This window comes from Loxodonta africana, chromosome 8 (assembly GCF_030014295.1).
Source record: "Loxodonta africana isolate mLoxAfr1 chromosome 8, mLoxAfr1.hap2, whole genome shotgun sequence".
Lineage (NCBI taxonomy): Eukaryota > Metazoa > Chordata > Mammalia > Proboscidea > Elephantidae > Loxodonta > Loxodonta africana.
This window is the reverse complement of record NC_087349.1, coordinates 90,866,059-90,888,803: the sequence shown is the minus strand read 5'-3', so window position 1 is coordinate 90,888,803 and position 22,745 is coordinate 90,866,059. Positions and strand designations below refer to the sequence as shown.

The 22,745-nt window shown below is 39.3% G+C and overlaps 1 protein-coding gene across 2 annotated transcripts; it reads left to right on the top strand.

The window, feature by feature from the left end:
• The first annotated feature begins 733 nt into the window (after positions 1–733).
• Positions 734–20,433, top strand: FKBP14 (FKBP prolyl isomerase 14). Of its 2 annotated transcripts, XM_023544319.2 has the most exons (5): positions 734–1,394; positions 1,548–1,767; positions 5,111–5,262; positions 10,473–10,600; positions 16,797–20,433. In XM_023544319.2, the coding sequence occupies exons 2-5, from the start codon at positions 1,571–1,573 to the stop codon at positions 16,953–16,955; spliced, it is 636 nt and encodes a 211-aa protein (XP_023400087.1). In that variant the 5' UTR covers positions 734–1,394; positions 1,548–1,570; the 3' UTR covers positions 16,956–20,433. The 2 variants fall into 2 exon arrangements, with proteins under 2 accessions (XP_023400087.1, XP_003407078.1); XM_003407030.4 differs by having other exon boundaries at positions 737–1,767; positions 16,797–20,432.
• The last annotated feature ends 2,312 nt before the right edge of the window (positions 20,434–22,745 follow it).

The following is a 22,745-nucleotide window of genomic DNA, read 5'->3' as shown; positions in this document are numbered from 1 at the left end:
CCTTTGGGGCAGTTCTACTGTGTCCTATAGGGTCGCTGTGAGTCGGAATCACTTCACGGCATCGGGTTTGCTTTGGTAAATCCTAAGTCTTTCTTAGTCGAGGTCCCAGAACCAGCACCATTGGCTTCACTTGGGAGTTTGTTAGGAGTGCAGAATCTCGCCCCCAGCCCAGACCTGCTGAATCGGAATCTGCATTTTAACAAGATCCCAAGGGAATTTCTATGCACGTGAAAGTGTGAGAAGCACTGTGCTAAGAATATTTGACCAGGGAAAATGTCAACTATAGATTTAAGTGGAAAAATCAGATTACGAAACAAAAGTGTACAATATGATCCAAATTGCTTTAGTCATAAGGCACAGAACAGCATGTACCAAAATGTTAAGATGACTATTTTGGATGTGGGTATTATAGACGATCTTTTTCTTTTGCTCGTTCCTTTTTTTTCCCCCAAAGTAAATTTGCCAGATTTATAAAATAAAAATGCAGGACAATTACTCGCTGTTTGTCTGAAATTCAGATTTAACTGGGCTCCTGTATTTTATCTGGAAACCCTACTTTAGTGCTTTTCAGTTTCTTTCAAGTTGACTATAATGAACACGTTTGCTTTTGAAATTAGGCGAAAAATGTAAAACTAAAATTTAAAAATTAGGAGGAGCATATATAATTGATGACAGTGATTACCATTTCCTCTTTAAAGCGAAAGTCTGCAAGACTTTAATGCAGCCGTGTCTATATTATTTGCCCGGTACAGTACTCAAGTCACCCTGGTGATAAATTATTAGAAGCAATAAAGTTAAGTCGTGGAATGAATCAGAAGACTTGGTTTGAAGTCGGAGCTCAAATGAATACCTCCCCTAGCCTAAATTTACTTATCTTTAGAATGGGATTAGAAAAGCAAAACAAGACAAAAACCTACTTTGCTAGCTAGAAAGACGTCCATGCACGGGGACGCGCTTTGTAAACCCTAAGGCACTATGAAATTAAATAAGGAATAGCAGGAGCCTTGATGTGGAATCCTGGGGGGAGGTGATGCTCACCAAGGGAGAGAGTAAACGAGCCTTTCCTGAAACCCATACCGTTTCACTTGGCCTAGGACGCTTCCTAACCTCGCCCTTTCCAGGTTCTTAACAGAAGTCAATCGGCTGGAGGCGTTTCCGGTTAGCTCCTCCCCTCGCATAAAGCCCAGGGACCGCCGAGCTCTAGGACCACTCGGTGTTATCCTCCGCCGGGCTGGCTGCCCAACCTTTGCCAGACTGCCAAGTACAACGTTGCGGCGCCATTGGCTCGAGAGGCACCTGAGGGACAAGACCGCGGGCCAATGGGAGGACGCTCTGTCCAGGCGGCCGCAGTATAAGAGCCATTCAGGCCTTGGCTTGGATTTAACTCTTTAGAGGTGAGTTTGCAGTGCCTGGGAAAGTTGTTGGTAGTAAAAGTGCCACGTCTGCGAAGAAGGGAGACTCATGAACTTGCCAGGAGCTGTTACCCCTAAGCCTAAAACTACATTCTTAACTCTTTGAAGTCAGGGGCCCTTTCTGTGTTTTTTTAGAGACTCTTTCCTGTTCTACTAACATGAGGCTTTTCTCGTGGAACGCTGTCCTGACACTGTTAGTCACTTCTTTGAGTGGGGCTCTGATCCCTGAGCCAGAAGTGAAGATTGAAGTTCTCCAGAAGCCATTCATCTGCCATCGCAAGACCAAAGGGGGAGACTTAATGTTGGTCCATTATGAAGGCTACTTAGAAAAGGATGGCTCGTTATTTCACTCCACGTAAGTAATTTTTTTTTTAAGTAATTATGCCCCACAGGTGAAATAATAAAAAATCCACCCTCCTAATTTCTCAAGCAGGCAAGATTGCAGATACCTGGTTTTACCAGTCTTAAAAATATCCTGTTTACTTCGTTGGGAGAATGAAATTGTTTAAAGGCAATCTTATGTGACAAGGCCTGTAAAGGTCTTATTGGAAACGTGTGGTCTGGATAAAGCTGTTAATTTTTTTTTATTATAAAAATTAGAACTAGAAGCTTTTAAATACTGCAGAAATATCAGGTTATAATTAGGCAATAAGTAGCAAAAGCATAAAAGAATTCTCGTATTTCAAACTCCTTTCCTTAGGAAAAATTACTTAATTCGTTTTTATTTGACATAGATATTTACTTAAAACTTTTCAGAGCAACTTTACGAGAAAAATGCACAATCAGTTATTTGCCTCTTGAAGGATATGTTAATGCTACTCAATGACCTATTAACTTTTATTCTGACAGACAATATTTAGATCATGTACCAAGATTTTGAGTAGTGATTTACTTCTTTCTAGAATTCAAAGACTTAATTGATGGGTGTGGGTGTGGTTATGGAAGTTAAATCCAATACCTACAGTGAGAAATTTTCAGGTGGTTACATTATCATTATTTCTATTCTAAAATTGCAACATGGAAAAGTTTTACAAGTGTAATGAATTTCCATCAGGCATTACTTCAATTCATTCCATTCTGAAAGTATTTATTGAGCATTTCTTCATGTTAGGCTCTTTGCTGGGTACTAAGCAGATTCAGAGATTTCGCTGCTGTTTATCCTCATCCATTTATTTATCCATCCATCTTTCAAACTTTTATTGAGTGGCCACAAGTCAGGCCTTGAGGAGACAAAGGTGACTAAGAGTAGCCCCTTGTCATCTAGCAGCATACAGTCCAGAGGGGGAGAGAGGAAGACAAGTAATTAACTCATGATATAGAGCTAGCAAAGCATATTGGAGCCTACAATTAGTTGTGCTCTGGGAAGTGAGGAAGGAGACAGACTTTCGAAGACCATAATTGAATTGGGCCTTGAAAGATGGGTGGGGGTTCCCAGGTTAGTGACGCGGGAGGGAAGATTTGCTAGGCAGAGGACTGGCATGAGCTAAAGCAGTGGCCCATCCTAGACCTCATTTTCTGATCGACTACCTTTACCGGCATTGAGACCTGGTCTGTCCTGGGGTTTTAGGGAAGTGAATGGCACTCCTCTCTGAATTCTGTTAATCGCAGGAGTATAAAGCAGCCTTGGCAAATGTTTCAGAAAGAACTGCCACGGAACTCTCAACACTCCTTTGAAATTTTCTTCTTGTCACCAAGGCCAGTGCCACAATGATTTGATTTGCATATGAAACAATATCATAATTTGCATTTCTAATTTTCACTTACATTCTTATTTCCAGTCTGATCTCTTTAAACCCAGCCTGATTTCTTCGAAGTCTCATAATCAAAATTTGTGCCAACTTTGGTGGTCACCATGGGACATTATTTAGCAGTTCGCTACTAAATTTCTAGTACCGGATGAGGTGACTGCTGTCGTGGAGACTGTCAGAAGCTGATAACTCTGAGTATTATGAAGAAGTACCATCAAATGATTGGTTTATAAAGTCTTTGTCACCTCATTTGGCATTTCTAGAACCATAGTCTATATCACCTCCAGCTTAAATCCTTTAGCCTTGACAAGAGATGTATAGAAACTGTAGTCAGTGCTGGGTGGCAGATTGTTTTATCCTGCTTTGTTTTTTACCAGATTTGTTACTTTGTTCATGGGGGAAAATTAACACCTGCTCCAAAAAAAAAAAGAAAGGAAATGTCACTTACCTAGATTTAGTAACTGTGATACCCATGAAGTCCAGTAGAGTGATTGCCCTTTCACACCTACAAGACAGGTATTGCACCAGAAGAGAGCTAACTGGGGCTCAGACAGCACTCAGCCTCAGGCATCTGTTATAGATTGAATTGTGACCCCCCAAAATATGTGTTGGAATCCTAACCCCTACACGAGTGAATGGATGTAATCCCATTTGGGAGTAGGGTTTTCTTTCTTATATTAATGAGGCCATAATAATGTAGTGTGTATCCAAAACCTGATCACTTCTAAGTGACATAAAGAGCAGATTAGACACAGAGACAAGCAAGCACCAGGAGAAAATGTAGATGCCACATGGAAATGACCAAGGAGAAGCTAAGGCAAGGATTTTCCCCCACGGTGGACAGAGAGCCTTCCTCTAGAAATGGTACACTGAAATTGGACTTCTAGCCTCCTAAACTTTGAAAAAATTAATTTCTGTGGTATTTCTGTTATACGAAAACCAAAAACCAAACCCAGTGCCATCGATTCGATTCCGACTTATAGCGACCCTATAGGACAGAGTAGAACTGCCCCATAGAGTTTCCAAGGAGCGCCTGGCGGATTCAAACTGCTGACCCTTTGGTTAGCAGCCATAGCACTTAACCACTATGCCACCAGGGTTTCCAGAAGCGCTAAAAAAAACTAAGACATCACCCAGTAGCTCAGCAGATTGGTTTTCTTAGGTTGGCCTCTCTTCAGCTCATGAGCCAGGGTACCTTAACCGTTCCCTTCCTCCCTAGTCCTTGAGGGGCCACTTCTCCAGGCTTCCCTGCAGAGCCCCATGGTAAAGACCTGGGGAAAGAAGTAGAGACCTGGGGATTCAAGGGTGAAGAGCAGCCCTTTTCACCCGTTGGAGCTGTGGGGAGGCTATAAACCAGGAAAGCTTGTAGGTGGGACATAAGACATTGTGCCCTGACTGCCTGACATCCATGTGAATATGCATCCATGTGTGTTGGCCGTAAGTTCTCTTCAGGCTCTCATTCTTCTTCCCAGAGTAACAATTTTCCATTATTTTTTGCCTGTTCTGTACCATGGTGGTTTTCCTGGTATAGCATCACTTTGTGGTTACAACGTTGGGCTTTGGAGTTAGGCACATTTAACCTCAGTTTCTTCTTCTGTACAATGGAGTAATCATGGCATTTACCTCATAGAATCATTGTAGCATTAAAAGAGGCAAAGCACTTAGGATAATACCTGGTATATAGTAAATGTTAAAACAGTTGTTAATTGTTTTCATCACTATTCCCTCTGCCCTTCTCTGAGTCAGCTGTGTGAAATTTGCATCAGGAAAGATGGACAATCAATTGAATTAGTATAAAGTTGCACACTTGTATGTGTGCAAATAAAGAATAGCTGTTTTTTAAATTAACTTTCAAGCTAATAACTTAACCACTTATGAGTAGAAAAATGTACCATATCAATAAAAAATAAAATTACAGAAGAGTTCCAATATGTTTTCTTTCTACCATAGTCACAAACATAACAATGGTCAGCCCGTTTGGTTTACCCTGGGCATTCTGGAGGCTCTCAAAGGTTGGGACCAGGGCTTGAAGGGAATGTGTGTGGGGGAGAAGAGAAAGCTCATCATTCCACCTGCCCTTGGTTATGGAAAAGAAGGAAAAGGTAAGAATACTTCCATGTTTCTTACCTTGGCACTCTGGTTCTTCTCCGGATTAGGTAACAGTGTGACTACTAACTTCTTCCATTCCTTTGGGAAACGTGTCTTGGTTATCATTTAAAAAGGCCGGTTAACGTAAAATAATATCTAAACTGGCAACTGAGCTAGCATAGAAGAAAAGTTCTGGAACCCTGAACTCTATTAATGTTCAACCACTTGTTTTAATAGTATAAAAAGAAACATTAATTCAACATTAGTATCTTAAATTGAACGTTTGAAACACAGACAATTAAGGCATTAAATGCAGTGTTAGATCTCTGCTTTGCAGGACTGACTTGCAACTATAGGCTCCAATAGCAAAATTTTTCTTGGGGGTTCTTTTCACTTTTATTTTAAAGATTATTTATAAAGCTTTAGATGATTTAAAAAAAAAAATGGGTGACATAAGATGGTTTAGTTTCCCATGTGCCACAAAGCAAAAGAAAGCCAGCTAGCTGGTCTGGGGAGTCTCCGGCTGTGCCAGTTCCAGGGCAGGCTCAGGAACCTGATGTTTGATTGAGAACCCATGCAACTTTCCAAAGGGCTGTTTGACGATATGTATCAAGAGGCTTAAAAATGTTTGTATACCTTTATCTTATAGTTCCTTTATTGAATTCTAACCTAGGGAAACAATTCAGATGTGAGGAGAAAGATTTGTGAACAGGAATGTCCATCACTGCATTGTTTCCAATAGCAAAAAAATTGGAACCAACCTACTACATGTATAATGATAAAGGTTTAGCTAAATAAAATATGGCCCAGTTACTAAGAACAGAATCTTCAAAGATTTTAAAAATTGTCTCTAAAATGCATGATACAATCTTGTATATACAAGTAGAAAATAAAGCTATACTGTATCTACTGTGGTACTAAGTATTAGAAAAAAGTATATATATACACACAGAAAGTGAATCACAAGGAAATAAAGTAGAATATTTATTGGATTGTGGGACTGGGCATTATTTTGATTTCCGGTTCTGTCTCTTCCATATCTTTTTTATAATGAGCATGTATTGCTTACATAATGAAGAAAAAGGTGTGTGTGTGTGTGTGTGTGTGTGTTTTAAGTAGTCATCAGAGCAGCACAAAGAACCACACTGATGTAGTGTAAATATTAGGTCTAACCTTAGCATTTATGACTGTGGATCAGGATTCCTAGCCTCAGTTTCCTAAGAATGAAAAAGAAGGTGCCATACATGAAGCCCTGTATATTCTAATGTGGAACTTGTCATATTAATCTTACGCATAGAAAAGGATTTACTAACCAACTTCCATTCTTATATTAATTATCATCTTTAGAGAAGAAAATCAAAGATCTAGAAAATGTTTCTCTAGTGCTTAAAAGTATTCTTTGACTTTCCTGTATCTTCATTGTCTCATCTTTCATATCTATGTATAATACTGTTCATTACTCTGTCTCTATACTATAATTAACTCAATTTTATTATGTAACAAGTAGAGATCTAAGTTTGGATCATTTCCTTCAAACTAAGTGCCATGAAACTAATTCTACTGTGTACTTAACACTAATTTTGTAGTTTTTTAGTACCATGCTTGCATGCCTTCTTTGGAAAGATACCAGTGTTAACGACGGCCTAGTGCATGCCCCTTCTCTGTCTGAATGTGGAATGGTAAGCTCCAGCACACAGTGTAAGTGTTCTTCTCTTTGAGACTTACAAATGCTCTTTCATGGAAATACTTGGAAATATTTAGAAATGTTTATTCCAAATCTGCATGTTAAATATGGTATAAGGAAAAAATTTTGAAACAAATTATTTGTACTTCCCAGAAAGTTTTTTTTTTAGGTCCTTGGGACTTTAACAAAGCTCTTTTCACTTTCAAAGACTTTTATCTCCCTTCTCAGAAATTCATTTTAATTTCTTCCATTCAAGTCCCATGAAATTTCTTAAACATATAATGTTCTACATCAAAGGAGATGTTAACTTTTTAAGATTCCTGCATTGTTTTTAAAGCGTGTAAGAGAATTATTATATCTAAGTAACATTTATCAAAAACTTACTGTTTATCATGCATAATGCTAAGTATTTGTCTTAGTTATCTAGTGCTGCTATAACAGAAATACCAGAAGTGGATGGTTTTAGAAAACAGAAATTTGTTCTCTCACAGTTTAGGAGGCTAGAAGTCTGAAATCAGGACACTGGCTCTGGGGGAAGGCTTTCCCTCTCTGTCAGCTCTGGGGGACAATCCTTATCTCCTTTTTACAACTGTGGGCCCGGAGTTCCTTGTAGATCTCTATGTGTTTTGGCATCAATTATCCCCTGGGTCTAGGAGGTTCTCAGCACAGGGACCCCAGATTCAAATGATGTGCTATGCTCTCAGCTCATCTTTCTTGGTGGTAGTGAGGTGCCTCCTTCTCTGTTTGCTTCTCTCAGCTTTTATCTCTTGTAAGATAAAAGGTGATGCAGGCCATACCCCATAGAAACTTCCCTTACATCAGATCAGGGCTATAACCTGAGTAAGGGTTTTGCATCTCACCCTAGTCGGTATTAACATGACCTAATCCTGCCTCAATGATATAACAGAAGGCTCGCTCACAAATGGGACTGTATTCATAGGCATACCAAAACCAAGCCTACTGCCATGAAGTCAAATCCAACTCACAGCGACCCTATAGGACAAAGTAGAACTACCCCATAGGGCTTCCAAGGCTGTAAGTCTTTTATGGAAGCAGACTGTCACATCTCTCTCTTACACAGTGGGTTCAAACCACTGACATTTCAGTTACCAGCTGAGTGCTTTAACCACCATGCCACCAGGACTTCTCCTAACCACTGGTAGAGAGGCTAGGATTTACAACATATGGCAAAAATGGAAGATAATCAGATCACAAAACTGACAACCACACAATACTGGGAATCATGGCCTAGCCAAGTTGATACATTTTTGGGGGACATAATTTAATCCATGACATTCTACCCTTTGGCCCCCCAAAATTCATGTCCTTGACACACATAAAACACTTTTACCCCATCGTATCATTCTAAGTCTTAAATCAACTCCAAGCCCAAATTCCATCCTGGGGCAAAATTCCCCCCATCTGTGGACCTGTGAAATCTGAAATACAGGTTATCTGCTTCCATGTACAATGATTTATGGGACATGTACAAGGTAGATATTTCCATTACAAATGGGAGAAATTGGAGGGAAAGAAGGAATAACGGGCACCAAGCAAGTAAAACACCCAGGAGAACAATTTACATTAACTCTCAAGGCTTGAAAATAATCCCGTTCTCTGATTCTCTGAGACCATCTATGCAGTGGCCCTGCCCTCCAGACTCTGACTGCTGGCCATGCCCTCTGGATTCTGGGTGGAGGCCCCTTGGTCTTGGGCTTCAGCTCTACATTCCAGGCTCACTGGGATGGTAACTCTTTTCCCTTGGTTTTGGGCAGCACCATCCTCCTAGTCCATCTGAGTGGTGACCCTACCCCTGCTGCCCCCTGCAGGTCCTGTTCTTCTGCCCCTTGGGCATGGCAGCCCTGCCTCCTCAGCTTTGGGCAGTGGATCCAGCCCCATGCCCCTGGCACTTATGAACGGCAGTCCCACACTCCAAACCCAGTTGGTGAAGAGCTGACTCTTTGAAACCTAAGAGGCTGTGGCCCCAGTCTTTGAAACTCCAGAGGCCATGATCCCACCCTTCGAGGCCCCAGAGGCCATGGCCCTATCCTTTGAGACTGAGGTAGCTCTGCTTCCCATGCTCCTTGTCTCTTCAGCTTCTGCTTTCTGGTTCCTTGGCTTCTCGGCCCCTTGGGCCTCTTGTGTCGGCCGGCCTCTGCCCTGCTCAGGCAAGTGTTACAAAGCTCTTTAGCCCTGCCCTTTGTCCTCCCAACAGTCTCATGAGATGGGGCAATATTATCTGTATTTTACAGATGAGGAAATTGAGACTTAGAGAGGAGCAGATACAAGCTTCACTCCCAGACAGTCTGTGACTTGAGCTGACTTAATTATATACCGCCTCCCAGTGCTAGAAATGGCAATTCTGTATGTGCTTCCAGGTCAGGACTTGCTGACTCAAAAGTTAGTAAATCATTTGTAATATGATTCTGAATTACCTAAGCACTTTAAGTCAATCTTAACAGGTAATATCTTTTGCTTTTTTTGGTGAAAATATACACAACAAAACATACACCACTTCAGCAATTTTTACATGGGTAGCATTCTTTAAGTTGTGCTACTTTTCCCGACAACCTTTTCCAAATGATTTCACCATCATTAACACAAACTCACTGCCCCCCATGCTTCCCATCCATCCTTTCGAATTGCTATTGTCAATTTCATGATATATAGATGATTCCTTAAAAGAGTATAATGCTTAACGCAGATATCTTTTTCTAATTATGCTAAGCTATTTTTTCTTTTTTATTATTTAGTTCAGAGATGACTTCAGGGGATGGTTTTGGTTCAGGTGTAGAGATTTCCTCAGGGTAATAGTTTTGGGGGTCATCTGGCCCAGTGGCTCCAGAAAGTCTGAATTCCATGAGAATTTGAAATTCTTAACAGGTAATATTAAGGAGCCCTGGTGGCACAATGGATAAGTGCTTGGCTGTTAACCGAAAGGTTAGTGATTCGAACCCACCAGCCACTCTGTGGGAGAAAGATGTGGCAATCTGCTTCTGTAAAGATTTACAGTCTTGGAAACCCTATGAGGCAGTTCTACATTGTCTTCGAGGGTTGCCATGAGTTGGTATTGACTTGACGGCTACAGGTTTTGTTTTGGAATATCTTAACTATATTTTAAATTTAATACCTAGGCCATTAGGCACATCTGTGTCTATATATTTTTTTAATTGCAAAGCCAAAAATAGATTGTTTTTAATTTACTGGACTGCATTATTCCTTCTTTTTGCATTTCGACTCATGGCAACCCCATGTGTGTCAGAGTAGAAATGTGTTCCATACGGCTTTCAATGGCTGATTTTTGAGAAGGAGATCGACAAGCCTTTCTTCCAAGGTGCCTCTTGGTGGACTTGAACCCCCAACTATTTATTTGAGTAAAATACAATTATACTACAAATGATTTCCTTATATGTGACAATCTTGGGAAGGCTCTTCACTGAATACAATTAAAAGAATACTTTGTCCGGTATCATAAGTTTCATAATCACTAAAACTTTTGGCTCTTTTTAATATAACTTTCCTCCCCTCTCCTCATGTCAGGTAAAATTCCCCCAGAGAGTACATTGATATTCAACATCGATCTCCTGGAGATTCGAAATGGACCGAGATCCCATGAATCATTCCAAGAAATGGATCTTAATGATGACTGGAAACTCTCGAAAGATGAGGTGACCTTCCTTCTCCTCTTTTCTTGTAGCTTAATTTTTAGAAATATATTTTTAAAGAAAATTTACTTTTATTTATGTAAAATGCTATTTTTATGTTTTCTTAAAACACTGATGCTTTGAAGGTTGATGTTTTCATAGGAAATCATTATTTTGTAGACTTTTAAAAATCAGCCTTTTGATTTTTTTCTCTTTCTTCCCAATGCTTCTTGTTGCTTTCATTGTTGTTAGGTGCCATCAAGTCAATTTTAAATTCACAGTGACCCCATGTGGCAGAGTAGAACTGCCCCATAGGGTTTTCTAGGCTGTAATATTTATGGAGCAGATTGCCAGGTCTTTTTCCTGTAGAGCCTCTGGGTGGGTTTGAATTGCCAACCTTTAAGTTAGCAGCTGAGGGCTTAGCCATTGTGCCAACAGGGCTCTTTTCCTAATGCTTAAAATCAAAAACTCATTGCCGTCAAGTCAGTTCTGACTCATAGCCACCCTGTAGGAGTAGAACTGCCCCGCAGGATTTCCAAGGGGTGCCTGGTAGATTTGAACTGCCAACCTTTTGGTTAGCAGCCAAACTCTTAACTGCTACGCCACCGCGGTTTCCTTCCCCATGCTTAGGGATGGCTATATCTTGCCCTTGCTCTGGGTTTTTGAAAGATCCACTTTGCCAAGACAATTCCCACTTGGAGCTAGTGTATAAGGAACATGGATGTCCTGAAAAGTATGTTACATGGACAGTTTCTGATTAAAACTGTAGACTGGCTGTTAGATGCATGTCTTAGTGACTTCCTAGCAACTGACAGGAATCAACTCACTTGTTCAGTTTTGTTCAGGTTAACACGCGGGGAAAGGAGACGCCAGCCTGGATTTTCCATAGCAGAAGACCTTTCCCAGTCCCCTCAAAGTCCTGGGGTTTGAGTAAACAGAAAGGAAGAAGTTGTTTCTCCCTACAGCTTACGTTTCCACAGCCATTGCTGCACATACCTGTGTAGCTGATTGCTATGGGGAAAGAAGTGAGGCAGATATTTATCCCTGTTTTCGTGTACCCACACTCTCCATTCTGGCCTGGCTGGTCACAAATCAAGACCCCTTGATCACAAAGCTACTTCGCTGTATCACAAACATTGCTTCTTCCCAGCACAGCCCACAGAGGAATACAGTCTTAAGTGTGCTTCGGAGGCACCTGTTAAAACACAGACTACCAGGTTTCTTCCCACCCCTGCCCCCGAATCTTGCCACCAAAGTTTCTGATTTAGTAGTTCTGAGGTGAAGTCCAAGAATTGCATTTCTAACATGTTCACACTGTCCTCGCTAATATAGTGGTGAGTATCCCTGCCTGTCACTGGGGAGACCAGGGTTCAATTCCCCAATGGAGAGGCAGATGCCTGTTATGGAGCCCTGGTGGCGCACTGGTTAAGAGCTCGGCTGCTAGCCAAAAGGTTGGCAGTTCAAATCCACCAGCCGCTCTGGAAACCCTATGAGGCTGTTCTACTCTGTCCTATAGGGTCACCATGAGCTGAAATCAACTCAACAGCAACCATTTTTGTTTGTTTGTTTTGGGACCATGTTCCCAGGTAGTGCTGGTCAGGAGACCATGCTTTGAGAATCGCGGGAGTAGAATAAAAAACCGCAATTGCTGCGGAGTCAGTTCCAACACCTGGCAATCCCATGTGCGTCAGAGTAGAACTGTGCTCTATAGGGCTTTCAATGGCTGATTTTTTCAGAAGCATATCTCCAGGCCTTTATTCTAAGGTACTTCCGGGTGGGCTCGAACCTCCAACCTTTCAGTTACCAGCTGAGCACTTTGACCATTTGCACCACCTAGGGACTCACTGGCAGAGAATAGACTATGGTGTGTCCTTCTTTTTCAAATCAAAAGAAAACACTCCCCCCTGTGGTTTAGAGGTGGAGTTACAGTGAAGTGAAGGGCTCGCCAGACCTTTCAGGGATGTTGGGGTGCCTGTGATTTTGTACACACTGCTGGGAAAATAGGGAGCATGCCTCTGAGGGCTGAGGAATAAGAACAGCACCTTTCATTGAAAAAAAAAAAAAAAAAACAGGTTGCCGTCTATTCCAACTCATAGTGACCCTACAGGTCAGGGCAGGACTGTCCCATAGAGCTTGCAAGGAGCACTTGGTGGATTTTAGCTGCCAGCCTTTTGATTAGCAGCTGTTGCACTTAACCACTACGCCACCAGGGTTTCCATTCATTGAGGAGTTACCAAATCAGAAAAGGAGATAGAAACTAAACAATTAAGTATCCTACGGAACATAGATTGGTACTCCTCCTTTAGGGAGGAGAGGATAAATGATTAACTGAGTGGTCAGAGGAGGAATGATGCATAAACAGGTTATCGCAGCATGGAGCCTTGGGAGCATCATCCTCACCGTAGTAAGGTTTTGTTCAAGATAGCTCTTTCTTTTGGACCTAACTATAGGGTTGCTATGAGTCGGAATTGACTCGACGGCAACAGGTAACTATATTTCATCAAGTCACATCTAATTTTTTGGTATAAAAAAAAATAAGACTAACTGTCAACCTGCCCAAATTTTAAGTTATGTGTTATATGTAGCAGTTGGCTCTAAACGTTTGTGACTATTTACCCTCACTGGAAGTAAATACTTGTCTAATTTGTAAATAAATATGCTTGCATACTACTGTTATTTACATTAATAAAAATCAACAAAAGTAGAAAAATTTAAATGAGGAAAATCAATACAAATTAAAGGCCTATTATTTCCTTTTCTCCTCATAAGAGATCAACATTCTGTAATATAGGACAGATAGAACTGGCCCATAAGGTTTCGTAGGCTGTAGTATTTTTAGGCAAATAATGCGCACGCCTCCTACATTTGTTTTTTGCTAACCAGACCCTGTGCCCACCTCCCCGTATTTTCCTAAGCACACTATGCTTATTTTTTTTACAGCAACATGTAAAAAAAATTGGTGTAGCAGTGCTTATGAAAATGCCTCCTGGGGGAGGGTGGAGTTGGCAAACACACATAGAAGATGACTGTTATTTGCATAAAACATGCTAATTTTTATGGGAGCAGATCTCTAGGTCTTTTCTGCCAAGGAGCTGATGGACAGTTTGAATGCTTAACCACTGGGCAACCAGGGCTCCTTAGTTTAATTCTAATGACCAGGAAATGATTAAGCCTTGAATAAGCTAAGTTGTTATGAACCATGGGGTCACAATCCACAGCCAATAAATTTGTAACATCTCATAGTGTTACCAGTTATAGGACCTTTTTCCTAAGATAAATTTTAATTCTCTTTATTTAGAAACCTTAGCATATAAAATGGATTTACAAAAACCATCCCTGAAGCCAGCTCTTCAGACAAAGATTAGACTGGACTATAAGACATAAAATGATGCTTGTGAAGAGTGTGCTCCTTAGCTCAAGTAGATACATGAGACTAAATGGGCAGCTCTTGTCCGGAGGTGAGATGAGAAGGCAGAGAGGGACAAGGGCTGGTTGAATGGGCATGGGAAATACAGTGTGGAAAGGAGGAGTGTGCTGTCACATTATAGGGAGAGCAACTAGGGTCACATAACAATGTGTGTGTAAGTTTTCATATGAGAAACTAACTTGAACTGTAAACTTTCACTTAAAGCACAATAAAAAAAATGCATTCACATCGTCCAAAAACACTATATAAAAAGTCTTATTTATTAAGAAGTCTTCCTCCACCCTGTTGCCCCCCTCCCCCCAAAAAAACCACACACCATATTTTATTAGTTTCTAATGTATCCTTCGGAGCCTTGGTGGCAAATGGTTAAGAGCTCAGCTGCTAAAAGGCTGGCAGTACCAGTCTGCCACCTGCTCCTTGGAAACCCTGTGAGGCTGTTCTACTCTGTCCTTTAGGGCCACTATGAGTCAGAATTGACTTGAAGGCAACGGGTTTGGTTCTTTTGGTTTTAATGTATCCTTCTAGTGTTTATGCAAATTCAAGGAAATATGAATACAGATTCTTCTCTCCTTTACACCAAAGGTAGCATACTATATTAACACAAACAAACATTCCAACCGAGTGTGGAAATTATAGAACAATATCGTTAATATCATTCAAAAACGGCTGCAGCAGTATATCGACAGGGAACTGGCAGAAATTCAGGCTGGTTTCAGACGAGGACGTGGAACCAGGGATATCATTGCTGATGTCAGATGGATCCTGGCTGAAAGCAGAGAATACCAGAAGGATGTTTACCTGTGTTTTATTGACTATGCAAAGGCATTCGACTGTGTGGATCATAACAAACTATGGATAACATTGCAAAGAATGGGAATTCCAGAACACTTAATTGTGCTTATGACGAACCTTCACATGGATCAAGAGGGAGTTGTTCGGACAGAACAAGCGGATACCCATTGGTTTAAAGTCAGGAAAGGTGTGCGTCAGGGTTGTATTCTTTCACCATACCTATTTAATCTGTATGCTGACCAATTAATCCGAGAAGCTGGACTATATGAAGAAGAACGGGGCATCAGGATTGGAGGAAGACTCATTAACAACCTTTGTTATGCAGATGATACAACCTTGCTTGCTGAAAGTGAAGAGGACTTGAAGATCAAAGACCACAGCCTTCAGTATAGATTACACCTCAACATAAAGAAAACAAAAATCCTCACAACTGGACCAATGAGCAACATCATGATAAATGGAGAAAAGATTGAAGTTGTCAAGGATTTCATTTTACTTGGATCCACAATCAACAGCCATGGAAGCAGCAGTCAAGAAATCAAGAGATGCATTGCATTGGGCAAATGTGCTGCAAAGGAACTCTTCAAAGTGTTGAAGAACAAAGATGTCACCCTGAAGACTAAGGTGCGCCTGACCCAAGCCATGGTATTTTCAATTGCATCATATGCATGTGAAAGCTGGACAATGAATAAGGAAGACCGAAGAAGAGTTGACGACTTTGAATTGTGGTGTTGGCGAAGAATATTGAATATACCATGGACTGCCAAAAGAACAAACAAATCTGTCTTGGAAGAAGTGCAGCCAGAATGCTCCTTAGAGGCAAGGATGGTGAGACTGCATCTTACATACTTTGGACATGTTGTCAGGAGGGATGAGTCCCTGGAGAAGGACATCATGCTCGGCAGAGTACAGGGTCAGCGGAAAAGAGGAAGACCCTCAACAAGGTAGATTGACACAGTGGCTGCAACAATGAGCTCAAGCATAACAACGATTTAAGGATGGTGCAGGACCGGGCAGTGTCTCGTTCTGTTGTGCATAGGGTCCCTATGAGTCGGAACCAACTCGACGGCACCTAACAACAACAACAACATACAAACACAAAAATACTGTTTGGCATCTTGCTTTATTCACACAGTGATATGTCCTTGACATATATTTATACATCAATCCATAGAGAATTTCATCGTCTTTGTTTTCTCTTTTAAACAACTGCATCACCTCACTTTAATCTTAGAAATAAGTATATGCTCTGTGGTTGCATGTTGAGGGACAGGTGTGAAAAGAAGGTTTGAAATTGCTGTTCTAACAGAAGGAGTGAGAATTGCACTGTAGTGTATCCAGTGGGTAATTGGCAGCAGTATTTTATTTTTGTTTTTAAACATCTGAATGAAAAGGGAAGTTTTAGGCCAAGCATTCATCAGACTAGACTTTGCTTTGATTTCTGAGATTGCATGCAATCATTGTGAATAGGTGTGGCGTGATCATGGTCAGGCCCACAGACACTGATCAAGTCAAAAATGCAATCATTTAATCTGCTTTTAAGAGAAATATGTGGAATACTGGTGTTTGATAGGAAAAAAAGATCTGAATAATGCATTGGATTTTGCCATCTTTCAAATACTTGGCTTTATTTAGACTTAGATTAAGAAGGTAATGTACTTTCATTGGGTTTTTTTTTTTTTTTTTAGGTGATATAAGCCTTATGTTTGATGTAAGGATTATACACATGATACAAGGCTTATGTTTGCCTCTGAGCAATATTCTGAGTCTCTACTGTAGCAACGGTTTTCAAGGGAAAAAATTTCTTCTAATTCTTTTACTATCGTTAGAAACATATAAAGTAGATGTTTAGTAGTTATTTAAATATATGTGTAAAGAGCTAAATATATATATTTAAATTATATACATATATTTAATTACTACTTCATATGTCTGTGATATTGATTGGCTCAATGAGGGTTTTATGAACCAGAGTCACTAATGAAATCCATTATTTTATAGGTTAAAGTGTATTTAAAGAAGGAATTTGAAAAGCATGGTGCGGTGGTGAATGAAAGTCATCATGATGTTTTGGTGGAGGATATTTTTGATAAAGAAGATGAAGACAAAGATGGATTTATATCTGCCAGAGAATTTACATATAAACATGATGAGTTATAGAGACGTAGCTGCTCGTTTTATACATCAAGAGGGTGACCATCTTTAAAGAAAGTCTTATTTTTTAACAGTGTTCTGTTCTTAGTTTTTTATTTTTATACATTTTTCTAAATATTATTTAAAGAACCCCTTCAGGTTCCTAAGTGCCCATTTCTTTCTGGTTAGTTATTGGGAAGAAAAAATTAATTTGTCTTTGAATGGAAGACTTCTGGACCATTTTCCATTTTCCCGTATGAAGCCTTATGTTTTACTTACTCTCTTGTAATCTTAAGATATTGCAACTTGGTACATGCCATAACATAAGACTAGGTCAACACGCTATATTTCTCCTTCTCTCTGTTTTCTCCAGATGCTGATGTATTTGAAAAGCCTTTTGCAATAGCCCAAGGCTTACTATTTTCATTTAATAACGAAATAGTTTGGCTTCAATTCCCTTTAAGTCTCTGCTTAAGGAAAATGGCTTTGGACTTTACTAGTTAACAGCTACTGCTTTACTGAGGAGATGTGCAATGCTGATGTGGGTAACAAAGGTAATAACTTATAAATACGTATGCATTCAAACACTCTGCCTAGGACTTAAGTGGCTTGATTAAGTTCATTTCCTAGTGGCTAATGACCTATCCTGATAAATAGGACAAATTATTGATGTGTTTGTTTCTTTGTAATGAATTGTGTCAAAATATTGTAGACAAGGTAAAGAGTTTTATTTATTCACTGTGTTCAAGGCTAGTAGATTTCTCATTTCTTTGATGAATAAAATCTGTAATGAGAATGTTATGCTACAATGGTATTGTATTATAAATTACTAAGCTAATAATGACTTAACCCTGTTCACACTGACCAAATAACATGTTAAGGCAAGTATTTTAGGCCAGAATCGCCATTATGAAAACTAAGGAGCTGAGGTTTCTAGGCTCCTAGCTGTTGGCGTTTTCTAGAACTGTGCTTGTACTGGCAAGATAAAGCCAAGCAGAGATCTTGCCGTAGAAATGTTCTCATTTCTGCCTCGTCAAAAGATGAGGCCTACCTATACCAGTTACTGTTGAATAGAGGTATAATCTGGGTAAAAAAATTGATGATTTTATAGTTTTATCTTAAATTGGTTTTTATCCTTAATACTTTTACAACATGACCAAAGCTCCATTTACTAAGAAAAGTCTTTTGTGCTTTACAAAGTGTTATCAAGTGCATTGTTGTCTTTGATTCTTATTGCTCTGAAGTCTTTAAGTGTGGGTCTTACTGTACCAATTTTATAGATGAAGAAATAGACGTTCAAAGAGATTGCTTGTTATGCCCCTGGTGAGCAGCTAACCAGTAGAACCAGTTTTTAGTCCTCAAGGTCAGTGTCTTTCTTCTGCCCTCTAGTATTGAAAAAGTGAAAATTCTCTTGGAATTCTTTGAGTCTGATTGTCTCTTCCATTTGTTCTTCAAGCAGCCAGATCTGCTGTTTGTCTTTAGGTTCTTACCCATGAAGATGGTATGCTATGTCTCTGGCACTTTAGAATTCTTCTTATGGTACAGGAATGACTGGTTTCATATGATAATCTTGGGGTTAGCACCAAATTGCCTCATAAACCCTATGTGGTGAGAGAGGTTCTAGGTGTGTACCTTATTCCTTTCATTCCTATTTCCCCACAGGTTTTTTGTTTTCTTTCTTTTAATTTTTATTCTGCTTTAAGCGAAATTTACAAATCAAGTCAGTCTCTCATACAAAAATTTATATACACCTTGCTATATACTCCTAGCTGCTCTCCCCCTAATGAGACAGCACACTCCTTCTGTCCATCCTCTATTTCCATGTCTATTCAGCCAGCTTCTGACCCCTTCTGCCGTATCACCTCGCCTCCAGACAGGAGCTGCCCACATAGTCTCATGTGTCTACTTGATCCAAGAAGCTCAATCCTTACCAGTATCATTTTCTATCTTATAGTCTAGCCCAATCCTGCCTGAAGAGTTGGCTTTGGAAATGGTTCCTGTCTTGGGCTAACAGAAGGTCTGGGAACCATGACCTCCAGGGTCCTTCTAGTCTCAATCAGACCATTAAATCTGATCTTTTTACATGAATTTGAGGTCTGCATCCCACTGTTCTCCTGCTCCTTCAGGGGTTCTCTGTTGTGTTCTCTGTCAGGGCACAGGCTGATGTAGTCTGTGATTTACGTGGCCCTTTCTGCTTGTTTTCAAAGAATCATGAGCAATCATTGCATCACATATAGACTACTTTCACAGATTGTATGTTGATATATACCTCGCTAAATTGTAAAGTTCTCAAAAAGAACATACTATACTGCCTTCCCCTGACAAAATCATCTCTACTTGAAAACTCGTATGTCATCAGTGATATTTTCCTTGACCTGGAGGAGTTATAAGCCATGATACAGAAAGCCTTATACTGTCTTGTGGGAGGAAGGAAAGCAGCTTGTCCTATGGTGCTACTTTGTGTAAATATTACTGATGATGCTATCCATGGTAGAGAAAGTAAAGCAGAAAGAAGTCTGATTATTCAGGCAGCATATTTCTTGATCTTATGAGTTTTTAGCAATTCCTATATTTAATATTTAGATATAAGTATGAAATTAAACCAAATAAATAGCTTATGATTGTTTTTAAATTATCTGCCCTTTTGGTTTAGCTGCAGCTTTGTACCTTTCCATTACAGGGAATAAACAGAAATGGACTGTGACCTCCACTTGTCTCTAATTTGACTCCTTAATATTGCTAAATGTGTCATATTTACATTTATGTGAATATGTTATGGTATTCTTTTCAAAATAAAGTTTATTTGGAAGTAATTTGTTTTGTGAAAAATTCTTAAAAGCATTGATTTCTTTAGCAGCTTTTTCAATTTTCTTAACTGCAATTCTGGGTTTTATGTTGAAATCAAGTGAGAGGAAGATGAACAGGTAGTAAGAGGAGAGAGGTATAGTAACACCCTGAGTGTGCCTCTGATTGTATACCCTGTTTAGATACATTTGTTAGCAAAGCTGTGCCTTGGTGTAAATTGTTTTGAAATAAGCATGAAATCTTAACCATTGAGAGTAATAGTTAACAGAGAATTTTTAGTGCTGGAAAAATTTAGAGGCTTTTTTTCTATTTTTTAGTGGTGATAGTGATTATCACTATTGTTTTAGTCTGGGGTTTTATTGTGCGTTACGGGTTGACATGATGATGATTACTGCCTACTGAGCAAATTAGTGCTATAAAATGCCTTCTGTGATTAAATGCAATGCTGGGTTGTCAAAAATAATAAGAAATGATGATTCCCAACTCAGATGAAATGATTAGCCATTTTTATCTTTCCGTGTGGAAATGCATATGCACTTTCCATCTTATTCATGATGTAGGATATTGTTTACCTCTATAATATTGTTCGGATATGCCATCATGCTACCTCTTCCCATCAAATGGGTGATTTCTCAGTGCTCAGAAATTGCAAGAGGAGAAAAAGGAGCTTGGTGGAATGCTATGGGAAAAAATTTCTTTTCTCACCTTTTTTTTTTTTTTAATAAAAAATCAAATTAGCATTGTAGGATTTTAATTAAATAAGCCTGGGGAAAAAAAAATAGCAAAGAACCTCTTTTCCAGAAATGCAGAGCACTTGGACACGAGATTTTTGTTTGTTTTTAACCCACTTTAGCTTGAATTAAAATGTCAAACTTGGTTATAAATTCATATTCCCATTTGAAAGCAGTTATAACTATGGTTGTTAATCACCATTGAGTTGACTTTGACTCATGGCAACCTTATAAATATCAGAATGTAACCTACCCTGGTCCTATGCCATCCTCATGATGGTTGGTATGTTTGAGTCCGTTGTGGCTATTGTGTCAATCCATGCCATTGAGGGTCTCCTTAGTTTTTGCTGACCCTCTACTTTACCAAGTATAATGACCTTGTTTAGTAATGGGTCTTTCCTGATGATGTGTCCAAAGTGAGTGAGTCAAGGTCTTGTCATCCTTGCTTCTAAGGAACATTCTGGTTGTATTTTTTCTATCAATATCTGTAACATTATTTTATAAAATGATTCTTTTTAGTAGGATTTATATATTCTCTTTAGTACAACAAAAATCTATATTCTTATTTATGAGTTTGGAGTCTTTATTTTCTCTCTTTAAAATATTGTTTTGGTCTCTTTTCAGCCTGGCCTCTACTGCCTCCAGCTCTTCATTCCAGGGTGACAGCAGGAAGACTCCTTAGGAAACATTAGATTGGTAACTTAGTCCTCAGATTCAATGAGAGTACTCCTTGGTTCCTAAAGGCAAAACGTAGCAGTGATTCGCAAATTTTAGTGCATGCCAGAATTACATGAGGTGTGTGTTACAAGCGAAGATTTCTTTCCCCAGAGATTCTGATTAATTAAGTCTTGGATTGGACCCATTCATCTGCATTTTAACCTACTTGCCAGGTGACACTGAAGTAGTGGTCCAAGACCTTTAATTTGAGAGGCAGTTAACTAATTCTTTACCCTTGAATATGTAGCCTGCTATGCTGAAATCTCCTGGGAACCGTCTTTCATGCATTTTGGAAAGCATTGTATATTGGGGTAACTAATTGTGCCTAAAAATGAATTTATAGTCTAAATGACGAACTGTGTGGAGATAGCATTTTCCTCAGGGTTAGAAATTTTTTATAACTCTGAATTCTTACAGCAAAAAGTTTAGGTGGTCAGTAAATATGTTTTTGTGAACATCTTACTAAAAAAGGGAAATGAACTTCAGACTTTCTCAAAATTACTCTTCTATATTATTTTTTCAGAATTACCTGCAACCTACCCCTTTAGAAGAATATACAGTCAGGAGATTTGGGAGAAAAAAGCTATTGCTATTGTCTAAAAAATATATATATGTGTATGTGTGTGCATGCATGCATATATGTAGTGTGTCTATATGTGTATGTGTGTGTATATATAGAGAGAGAAAGAAGAGTTTTGTACCAAAGATATTAATTACTGATATGCTCTCTTTAGTACATGATTCCCCTTCTGAAAACTTCTCTTTACTGTGGAGTTAAGCTTCCTTTTGTCCATTTGGATTCTGCCATTTTATACTTTTCCTACATCTCTGTGTTTCATTTATAATTAACATAAAATTTCATGATAGTTCTTCATATGAAACTAACAATAATCTTTTTTTCCCCTTCACTTGAGGTTTACCAAAGGGATCAAGAGGGCTCATTTTGATACACTCAGATTATTGTTAAGGAAAGGGATAAAAAGAATTAGGAGATTTGGGGAGCTCTGCAACATGTAGCACACTGTGGATTCTTTTGCCGACAAGTTCTTTATGTTCCTGTACTGCTATGAGTCAGAATCAAATCGATGGCACTGGGATTGCTAATCAAGCCGCTGGTATAAAATGGATGACCTTGGTGAGTATGAGTCAGCCGGTAATCTACAAAGCCAATCTAAGTGCCTGTGAGCCAGGCTAACATCCATTTTGTTTTATGATGATTGAAAAACAAATGACGTGAGAGATGCTTGCTGAGGTTTTACTCTAAAAACCTAGAGTAAGGTGAATGATGGCCCCTTGGTCTCCAGTAACAGCTAAATTACCATATATCCCACTTGGGGATTTCTGGGAATTTACAAATTATTGTATCAATTTAAAATTCCAGACTGTAGTAGGATAAAGGTAATTTCCTTTCCAGTAAATGGCTGCAGTAAAAACAATTCTATGTATAATGTAAATCCAAGGATTGAGGGAGAGTTTCATTATTATAAGAATGAAGTAAAGGCAGGGAGACCCTGCGGGGCTTGTTTCCAGTTTCTTACAGCATTTTCTCATTCATTTGTTGGGC